The sequence below is a fragment of the Elaeis guineensis genome, chromosome 11, assembly GCF_000442705.2.
Source record: "Elaeis guineensis isolate ETL-2024a chromosome 11, EG11, whole genome shotgun sequence".
Taxonomy (NCBI): Eukaryota; Viridiplantae; Streptophyta; class Magnoliopsida; order Arecales; family Arecaceae; genus Elaeis; species Elaeis guineensis.
In genome coordinates, this window is record NC_026003.2 from 115,306,458 (window position 1) to 115,318,200 (window position 11,743).

General features: G+C 37.5%; 1 protein-coding gene across 1 annotated transcript; it reads right to left on the bottom strand.

Moving 5' to 3' along the window:
* Positions 1–283: 283 nt before the first annotated feature.
* On the bottom strand, positions 284–11,499 carry LOC105054011 (uncharacterized). The gene is made up of 5 exons (XM_010935380.4): positions 11,375–11,499; positions 11,107–11,255; positions 10,942–10,990; positions 3,113–3,255; positions 284–569 (listed from the first exon to the last, which is right to left on the bottom strand). Exons 1-5 carry the CDS (start codon positions 11,421–11,423, stop codon positions 483–485), a joined length of 477 nt encoding a protein of 158 aa, XP_010933682.1. The 5' UTR covers positions 11,424–11,499; the 3' UTR covers positions 284–482.
* Between the last annotated feature and the right edge of the window lie 244 nt (positions 11,500–11,743).

Sequence of the window (11,743 nt, forward strand, 5' to 3'; positions counted from 1 at the left end):
CATGCAGCATTTGGGCTTGTCTTCTTGAGATAGAATTACAAGTGAATCAGGGATCATAACAAACCAAACTCGAGAAAAGCATTAACAATAATCCATACAAACCAAGCTCGAGAAGTTCACAAACTACACAGACACTGTCAACTTTCAAATGAAATGACATAATGCGGACATCTTCAATTCAAACATCATCAACCTTCGACAAAGGGTGCCTAAGTTCTTGCTCAATCTATTTTCCTTTTTTCTAAACAGTGAAAAATCTTCAGAAACATTCAACTCCAACAAATAATAAAATCCCAGTAACTGTCTCCACTAGATAGTCTGACAAGTCATAAATAGCCCAGTTGATTCTTGAAGTCAGATGCCACAAAGGCTTTATACAGGAATAATTTACAGAAACCATGAACATGACTGTGTGCAACAATCTAATAACATTTATAAGAAAGGTTGAGGATCACAAGCTAATGCTAACAAGCCCAGTTTTCTCAGTCAGATCGTATCCCACCCATGAAGGTCCTGGGGTCAGGGCAGGTTCCCGTGAACTGAGCCTGAGAGAAATCAAATCCTGGATTCTGCAAACCAAAACAAGAAAAAGCAATAAGCTTTCCGTAAAAAGAAGAGGATAAGAAAGAGGAATTGATACAAAAGTTGATGTGCTTTATTTCGATGGAAAAGAACATGTACTAATAAAAGGTTGTTGAAAAGCAAAAGAGCTTGCAAACTTAGAATCAAACTTAGTGTAGTTTCAAAAGGAGGCATTTTCTATTCTCTTCAACTTGATTTTTTTTATTTAAAAAAAACAAAGAAAATTGGTTTAACAATATACAGAATGGGCAAAGCAGACAATTTCTTTAAGGCAATGGATGGAAACTTCATTAAAGTCAATTTAATTGCTTGTCTATCTGAAATACGTCTTCAAAGAATATTTTTTAAAATATATTTTCACATCGTATAAGTGGAGTTACATCAATTTTCTTTTTTTCTTTTTAATAATGCATCTTGTTGATCTCAAACACATGCTGGCCATCGCTCATTTTTTTAACAATAAACATTGTTGTCTCCTCTTGGAGGAAAATCTTGGCTCCACCTCTGTTCGCTTTATGGCTAGATTTTCAAGTATTCTATATAGAACTTCAATGTTAACTTAATAGTATCAGTCTAATTCTTTTATCACAGAAATGGCTAACCATCTCTGTTTTTTACAGTGGGAAAAAATGCCTAAAGCTTTCCATTTGATACATGCTCATATGGAAATAAACAGGACATGAGATCATACCCACCAAACACATGTTTAAAGATCGAATTTTGGAAATGTCATTATACTAAAAGCTCCAAATTAGTGTTCTTCAGAAATAATTACCAGTTTATCTTCACATTATATGTTATGCATGGACCTCATTATATTTAAAAATATGGACCAGGAAGTTTCTTCAGCAGGTTATATTCAGCTGCAATGTAAATATAAGAGGACTTACCAGACAAACAGCAATAATTTTCTAACAGAATGATTTAGTTTGTTGCATTTTACCTGCTTGATGAAACGGTATCATATATTGGAAAACAAAAAGTTGCTTGATATTTCCCTCAGGGTGCGTTTACAAGGCAATACACAGGACATAAGATCATGTCCAACTTAACCACAAGTTTTGAAGCTCAATTTCTAACTTGCCGTTACACTAAAATCTCCATAACAAGTATTCTCAAATAATAAAGAAAGTTTAACTCATCAAAACTATGTTATCTATGGACCTCATTATATTCATACAAGTAGAAGGTAATATTTAGCTATGATGTAAACATGAGGTCTTCAAGAAAAATCAGGATTGGCTTCTGGTAGTGGTTTTACAGTCTAATCTGGAAACAGCTAACAATTAAGAACTGACTGGTATATGATCTGGTTCAAACATGAATTACACTGGAAGCAGGGAAAACAAAATAGAATTTTCATGGGTGTTCCTTACCAGTGAAAAGAAAAGTTCGCAACCATTATTTGGTTCATGGTACTCTGCCAAGAGCAACCATCATCTTACCAGAGTTTTCCAGACAGCTAATAGATAAATGAATAATAATCATGCTACACTATTACTTGATTCAAGGATACTCAATCAAATACTGAAAGGTCCAACGAATTATAAGTTTCATAAGCTGGATGGCTCAAATTGGAACACACCATGGCATACTGACACACTAGAGTGTTTGAAAATTGCTAATGAATGGTGTTGACTTTTCAAGCACATATGAAGGGAATGTACTAGGTATTTTTCATCCGCATGAGTCCCTCAAGCCATCATCTCTTTTCTTGTTGTCCATGTAGTTCCCACAGTCACTCGAGTAGATCACCCTTACAAGCAAGTAGCTCTCTTTTTTGTCGAACTTTTGCTTTCTCTAGATATGGTTAATTTCTGATTGACTAAACAAAGTGTGTGAATAGAAGCTAACACATGCGAATTAGTTCAGCATAGTAAGGAGGAAAATATAACCATGCCAATCAAAAGGCAAAAGGACATGAAACTGTTTCCAATGCTTTAGCATTGGGATAAAATCATAGATTGTAAAGATTCAGATTAGATCATGGATCATAGAATTTTTTGTAATGCTAAAAAAATAATTAGTCATTTGAAAAAAATAGATAGCAGTCATTGTAAATCTCAATATGTACATACAAAGTGCATTTATGAATCTTTTTGAAGAAATTGATGTGTATTCATGCATGTATATATGGATGCATGCATGGATGCATGTCTGTATGTATGTAGTATGCATGTATGCAAGTCCAACTTCTTGACACAGAGTAATGACATAAAGGAAAACGGCGCAATTCTTTGGACCGATAACATATGATAAATACCACAAGGAGTTAGTGCTTGTGCAAAAGGCTATCATCCCTGGAGCCATTTGATGTAAATTCAAAATAACAAAATCTCTTTACAAAGTTTAATGCTCAGGAATCAAAATTATGCTCCAGCAAAACTTTTCCATTAACAAGCAATCAAATCTTTCAAAACATAAGCATGTAAAATGATATTCCCACGCAGATATTAACTAAAATAATAACAAATCCAGCACCAAACTAGGTACCTCAGAAGGATGATAAAATATAGAAGTCAGTCCTTACCTCTTCTTGGAACCTCTGCAGCATAAGGCGCTTCTGTTCAACATCCACTGAATAAGGATCTAGGACACCCTGACCGAGTATTGGAGATGACCACGTGTGCCCTTTGTCTCTCTTCTGCAGTGTCACATGCATTGTCCCATCCTCTGTAGGAATCAGAAATAATAAGAAAGTTGAGGGAAAAGAAAAGAGATATACCACTAGGAGTAAGAGAAGTCTAGTAATTCCATCCAGCGAACAGCAGGAGACCATCTAAACTCAATTTGATTTGATGCTACTTTTCGGGGAAAGGTATCTACAAATTGGAGTGACCTTTACAATAAACTCAATTTCATGTTGAGTACAAGAGAAAGGGATATTTGTCCAGTGCACCCATTCAGAGGCAGCATTTCATAACCCTTTATCCTAATTTGTCTCCCAAGTCCTATCACTCTCTAGTATCACCTCAACTTCATCTCCTTACCCAGTTTCCACTTTTCCCACCCATCAACCACCACCATCAAGCCTTGTCATCTCTATAACTCCTTGCTCTCTACTCCAAGTTCTCTTCCCACCTTGCATAAACACTCAAAGTTCTCCTTGACCCTAGCCGCCCCTCTACAACATCCTCTCTACTCTCTCTCTAGTCCCTAGGCTTGAACTGAGCTTTAACTCAAAAGCTTGAAGCCCATACTAAAAAGAAGATAAACATCAATGGAAGGTGATCTTTCCACGGAACTTCCTCTTTGTCTACAGTCTCCAATTGTGGATAAGAAAAATTCCCAATGAAGGACCATGGGACAACAAATCAGCTAAAAAAGCAAGTGATGCTCAAGAGCCCCTGGCCCACGGAAGATTTAAAAAGTTGGTGTATATTGTCTAAGACTGGGATCACACACAGATTTTAACGTCTGTGCAGAGCAGAACTCGAACCCGTGGGAACAGTTTGGGATTTCCGTCATGGGCCATCCTCCATAATGCCTTCAGGCAAATGAGACGGATGAAGAGGGAGTTCCATGTTGAATCCTTTACCATACAGGTGTAGAAAGCACCTAGCTGGAGCATACTACAATAGAAGCTCCCTTTAAGAATATCAAGTTGATCAAAATATCCTCGTCTGCTGCTAAATTTGAAATTAACGTCAATTAATAGATCGACTAATAAGCAACCTAAGTTTGATCTCAAATTTCGATTTCAAAATTAATGTCATATTGAGCTTAATCAAACCTAAACTTCATCAAGCTTGGCTTGATTAAACCGTACTTGTGGGCATAGTTGCAGAAGGATATGAGGAAAATAAAGTTGACCAATAGATTGACCAATAGACAGGGACCTCAGGATTTCAAGAAAGACAATGTGGCATTAGTGAAGCTCCAACTAGTCCAGCTCAAGTACTTTGCAAGGTGCACAAAGGACTTGTATGCAAATATGAAGGCACCTTTTCTATCCTTGCATAGGATAAGACATATCTCATCAAGTGCAACTACCTTCGCAGCTGGAAGTTTATCCAATTCTCTCTATGAGTAGTAGCCTTAAACCATCTCCACCTTGAAACTAGTCTAAAGAAACTTACAGACCAAAAAGAAACAGTTGAAGCTCTATGAAATTTAGATGGTGTTATGTATCATAATAGCACATTCACGACCTAGAAAAAGGACATAAAATATGATATATAACCAAACCACTCAACTGTAACCTTATAAATCACATTAAAGTTTCAACTCTAAATTCATACATGTGGTTTTATAACCACAAAAATATGTAGCTTGCAGAATAAAACACAATCAACAACATGGCTACTGTACAAATAACACTCCTAAGTTTGGAGATGCATCACCTAAGAATTGACTTAGAACCCCTAGTTACTAAGCATAGGGGTGTGACCACTAGGGCAAGCCTTAGTTTACTTGTCTGTTGTCTAACAGACTATTTAGTCAAGAATGTCCTCATAGAACTGATCCTGAATGGTTGGATGCTTGGCTACCAAGAGAATCATAAGAACATCAACCATATTTTTGATGTTACAATGAAGTGGTTTATTTATATTGCCTACTTCACATGTTCTCTTGTCTAGATGGCTCATGTGTTGCTATGACATACAACTCCTTTTAAATGTCAGGGTAACTCTTCTATTTCTCAGTGGTTTGTACATTTTCTGGGGCTAGGTTTCAAGGTGAAGATGGCTTAAGACAAATCAAATAGAAAAATGCACTGGGTTTGAACAAAAAAGATAATTACATCCAAGATTCGCCAACTCAAAACTAGACCCAGTGCTAGCTAGCCGACTGGCAGTACCAATCAGTATTAACCTGTACCAGACTGTATCGGGTCTGAATCAACATAGAAACAAAAGTGAGGGAGAGGGAGAACTAGAGAGGAAAAAAGAGAGGGGGAGAAGAAGGGAGAGGGAGGGAAAGAAAGGTAGGCTAGCGGAGACGTTGGTGATGGCCACCTGAGGGCCACTAAGGTCCTCAAAGGGCCATCGAGGCCTCTGGGCCTCCGCCCTCCTTCAAGAGAGGAGAATAAAGATTAGAGAGAGATAAGAGAGGGGGGAGGAAGAGAAATGGATGGAGAGAAAGGCAGTGGGGAGGCCACCGGATGACCACTGAGGCCGCTAGATGGCCGAAATCAACCCCATAGCATCCATGGGATCGAAACAAGGATGACCAACCCCTGTTCATCGTGAAAACTTTTTTACATGATGCACACCTATTGCCGGATTCACTTAAAAGCTAGATTAAGCAATAAAATACTTTGTATTTTATCCCCTACTTTTGGTTGTCTCACAATACCTTCTACAGCTTGGCTCGCAGTAGTACCTTGACCAACCCCAAGTCCAATAGCAGCAAGCCACACAGCCAATCCAACAGCAATAAGAGAAGTGGTAGAAATCAGTGGATTCATGGTAAGTTCCTCGCACCAACTAAGTGAAGCTGGCAATCTCATTGTCGGCTTCATTGCGCATTGCATAAAAAAAATTACATGATGAACAGGGGCAGGTCACCCCTGTTTCGACCCTATAGACGCCATGAAGTCGATTTTGATTGTCTAGCAGCCTCAACCGCCCTCCAACGGCCTGTTGCCACCTTCCCCTCCCTCCCCCCCTCTCTCTATCTCTCTCTCTAATCTCCTCAGAGAAGGATGGAGCCCCGAAGGCCTCGACATCCCTCCAGCGGCCTTAACAGGCCATTGGAGGACTTTCCCTCTCCTTCCCTCCCCCCGTCTCTCTCTTCATCTCTTTCTTTCTTCCTCACTCCATTTTTTTAGTGTTCTAAATCGAACTCCCGAACTACATCGGTAGGTTGCCGATATGGTTCATCACGCCCCGAATCGGGTGAACCTTGGTTACATCTAATAGGAGACATTTTCTAATTGTACAAACAAGAATTTTAGTATGATGGCACAATAAAATACCACTCACTGGTTGGTTTTGTATATACCACATCTACCCTAAGACTGTACCAAAACAAAAAAAAAGGAGTGCAAACATAAGTTAAACCTCAGTATCAAACGGTTTTGAGCAAAATAAGGTCAATGATGGGTTAGTATAGGCCAATTTGCATAAGCAAGTCTTTTAATCCTTAGACAATACAACATAATATGGAGGTGATGGTACTTTAATCCTTACATGTAAGGATAAGAAAGGGACTTTCCTATACCACAAGTCCTTTGCACAACTCATAAAGTGCTTGGGTTAATCGGAGCTCAGCCAAGAACCTATTGGCTCCCAATGTCTTAAGGCCTGTTGTCAACCCACTTCTTCATTTTCCTTGTGTTCTTATCTAGACAAGCCCACAATATCTCCACATTCATGTGCCATTCCTTTGCAAGATGGTATGCAGATGAATCGTTTCTAAAGTATCCATGATAGTTTAACAACCAATTTGAACATTCACACTACTGAACAACCCCATCTAAATGTCATAGATATTTCGTTTGTTCCTTGGTTGTTTGTAAGTTTCCTCATGAAAGTTTGACATCGAGCCACTTCGTTCCGTCAAAGTCATTGATGTTGATTTTTTTTAAGACTTAACATTTGTGTGCACTCTAACCCTCTTATAAAATACATCATTATATGCATCCATGCTTACATATGACATAGATAAACACATAACATACATATTCATTGTAAAAGTATCTTTCTTCTTGTTTTATTTTATAAATTACCCGTGGACGCTAATAAGAGTGTTAGATACATCCGATGGACACTAGATAAAAGCATTGTTTTTAAAACTAAAATAGATAGCAAATCCACAGGATGTTCGATTCCTGATCCTGAGTCAACTAGTCTGACTGATGCGATTGGCTGGTCCCAAAAAAAGGAAAATTGCATCCTCCAAAGGGAGAGCATACCTTGCCTAAGGAAAATCCCTAATTATGGAGTAGGAGGAGCTCTTCCACTCCAAGCCCGTTGTCACTACCCTAATCAACGAGCTCGAGAAGCTCCGCTCTGCCCTTGCCGCTAGCCTCTACAACAAGCTCTCTCGCTGCCCCTCTACCGCCCCAACAATCCTCCCCCCCCCGTAGATTCGGAGCTCAACAACAAGGTCATCGAGGAACTCCTTGCCTTGCTGTACTTCAATTGCCTCTTCAATGTCAAGCTAGACACATGAGAAATCCTTTGAATCGTACCAGACAAACAATCAGGTCCCAATTCAATTGGTTGGATCAGTCGATTCGGTCCGATTTTAAAAACATTGGATAAAAATTAGATCTTATTAAAACAATTAATATATCTAAAAGATAAGCTCAAACAACGCACAGCAAAAGGTTATTTAAAAACCAAAAATTGTGTTCCAGTATCGAACAAGATTGATGATTAAGGGATCTCAACAATCTCTATCAATTAATATTAGACCAATAATATAGCATACTTCTATTATGTTTATTAATTATCTTATTATAAACTTAATGAACTATAGTAAATCTCAAAAGTAATGGTAGATTCATCATATATGCCTTAGGGTGCATCATGTGTCCAAATGTTAATTTACAAGAATATCACAAAAATATAATAACATAAATGAAATAGTTGAAGCAAAGCATGATTGAGCGACTTCATACTAAGTTCGACACCTACACAATCACATAGGCACTTAGGGAATTGCCGAGGCAACAAAGCCCACCTAGGATCACCTGGGTTGTTTGACAACTATGGTTTCAATAAAAACTTCTATTCATATATAATAATTTACTAGAAAACTAAGTAGATAGAATATCTAGGGGCACAATAGTGATAGAGTTAATAGATGCAATACCTAGACAAGATTTCAAGACCCAACAATAAAGCCGGTGAAAGTATAATGGCTAATTTTAGGCGGCCATCAAGATTGTGATCAGATTTCTTCCAGCAAATAAGCTAGAGAAAATAACAGAATGAGAGAAGATAAAAAGGGTTAAGGAAGGTTTTAATATTTCCTTGATAACCACCTTGATAGCTAACCCTCACCTTTTCTTTAGAGGCCAACAACCTAATTTCTACTTTGAGCCCTTCAGAATCTTTTACAATAAAATAAATGAAAGTACAACCAACCTTTGCCTTGCATATTGGATAACCTCTACTTTAAAAGTCAAAAAACAATGGATCCAATAGCCAATTTGCACACCTTATGTTCTCACATCTACAATCTAAAACTTTGTGCTTAACTGTCTTGTAAAGCATGTTTCTTGCAAAACAACATCAAATGCCCTCATTTAGTGATTATTTATATTTTTGGCATGCTCAAGCCCCAAGCTATTAAATCAAAGCCTCTTTGAAGCACTCATGGTCAATTATATCATAAACCTTGGCTAGACCTCAAATCTCTTCATTTCCTCGCCTTACAAACATTTTAGAGCATCATCTCCACACCTTTTGGAAAACTTGTTACAAGAATATGACCATACAAAATTCAGTACCCAACTTCTCAAGAAACAGAAGTGAAACGTTGTGTTTAGTCAACTTCTAACACCAAATGCACCATATAAAATCATAGTGAAATAAAAGGTGAGACACAATCTCCTCTTCAAGCCCACCAAACTTTTTGATATATTTGGCCAAGTTAAATGAAGTTGAGTTAAAAAAATTAAATAAAAAATTGACTTACATATAGGATCCAAACATGGTCCAAATTCAACAAGTTCAAATCACATCAAATTTAGCCATTTTGGCTTATCAAATCCATATTCAACTTTAGTTATCATGTGCTTGAATGTTATGCATCTTTATTCAAATGCTAAATGGAAGGATCTAGTGCTGATAAAACACTTTTGAAAGCTGACAATGGAGAAGATGCATTAACAGATATTTTTGTAGATGGACCCACTCCTGACTTAATAGCAAGAGCATCACTATATTGTAGTATCAGATTTATGTCTAAATAAATATTGCTTTTCTCCTATAAACAGGTAAACAATAATAAATATTATCCAACTAGTCAAGCATGGCCGTACTAGCATATGAAAGGACTACAATATCATAAGAAACTTCTTAGTCCCACGACAAATAAGGTTATGATTGCATTATATTACCATAGGTTGCTCCAGATCTGTTCTCAACAGCATGTTTCCAACATCAATAGCTTCCATTTTCTTTATGACCAGCATTGTCATAAATTTCTTTTCTGATAAAATTTACGCATATCTATGATCTATTTGGGTATCTTATGTCCTATAAATTTTCATAATCAGCCTTTTTCCCCTCTATGGAAATAAGGATCATTCCTTATATTAGCTTACCAACAGCCTAGATAAGTCCCACAAAAGGTGCAATATCCAGTAACAATATCAAATGCTCTTCACAATTAGTGCAAAAGAAGTATTACCATTCATGCCTAGGTCTCAACAGAATCACAAATGAAAACACAGAGAATATCATATTATCTTGATAACCAACCATCTTGAGAATTAAATAAAACCCTCTACCACATATAGTATGTCACAATACTTGGAAGTGGTCTGTAACAGATTCTGAAGCGAGCAATTAATGGCACTAGAAGATATAACCACTACAACTAGAAAGGCTTTACAAGATATTGAGAATCTCTGTAAGCATTTGCTGGTGCATCATTGTTGTTCTACCATTTTTTTTTTTTGGGTTCAAATAATGCTAGCCAATGTTCACAGAAGCAAAAACATTCAGGTGAGGCATCACCTACCAAGATTCTAACAATTTCATCAGTTGTGTGTTTTATTGCAAGGAAATCCATGGAAAAAAGGATTCCTTCTTTCATGGAAACGAAAGTTTTCAAGATATTTAGAGATAAGCTTTCCATATTTGTCAACATTCTACAGAACAAACAAGTGAAAAACTAGATTTGCCAAGAAAGACAAGTTTTCCGGGCAGCTTTCCTTGCAACCAAAACAGATCCTCAATTCATTGCTTGGTTCTCATGTCCATCTCCACTCTCAGCCTCTCACGTACAAACACATATACAAAAAGAGCTATCTATGACAATGCACCATAAAGAGCAAGGAGATTAGCACCCTGCAGGATATCAAATCTATAGAATCTGATACTAATTTGACTGGAATCCGATCACATGGTCACCACAGATGACATGGTACGGGGTCATCAGCGACAACAAACCAAACTGCACCAAAGCATGCTAACAGAACTCATCACCGGAGCATCCAAAACAATACCAATATACTACTTTGGAACATTAGCCCACCATTAGCAATCAAATCACTCCAAATCCCCATCCCCCACCCCCCAACAAAAAAATAAAAAGGAACAAAAAAAAGATCATTATACTCCTTATGAATTAGTTACCTCATATCCAGCATTCGCTCATCATTTCTCATAAATTTAACATCTTAAGAATGGATTTTCAGAGAGAAATTAAATAGATGGGTTCAGAGAGATGCATTACCAAGCGTCCAAAACGACGAATCAGTCTTTACGGGGCAGGCGAGATCATGCTGAGAATCAATTCAAGAAACGAAAGAAAAGAAACTGATAAATAATTAATCCAACACCAAGAAAGAGAACAGAGATGAGAGGGAGAGAAAAGGGAGGGGTGAGGGCGCGGACGGACGTTGAGATAAGGGGGGTTGCCTCTGATGCCGACTTCGATGTGCTGCGACTGGATCTTGCAATAGAATAGCTTCTTCGGGACATTCGGGGGGAGATCGAGGTAGACGTTAACCTCCTCCAAGGTTTGATCCCATTCGAACACCTTCTGCCCTAGAATTTTTTCCAGAATCCACTTAAGAAGAACAGGTCCAAACCAACCGATACGATATGAGAGAAGAAGGGGCTTCGAAATCCTAGAAACCGGGGAGGAGGAGGAGGAGAGAATGTACCGTTGTGGACAAAACTGTGTCGCTTGTCCGGTGCCAACTTCTCCGCCATGTTTCCTCTCTCTGGGTCCGGCGTGAGCTTCCGTTTGGAGAAACGCCTTTTTATTCTGAAACGTTTCCGAGCCTTTTATTCCTCTTCTAGAACTTCCTTTCCCCACTTTTATTTTATTTTATTTTGTTGTTGTTTTGGATAAGGGTGACGGTGAATTGGACCGAAGGTGTGGATCAAAAATTCATCAATTTAAATTTATTTTATTTATTAAATATATTAAAAATTTAAATATAAATTTAATTTATTTATTAAATAAATAATTAAATTTGATCTATATAATATATTTATTAAATAGATCAAATTAGATTAAACGAGTTAAA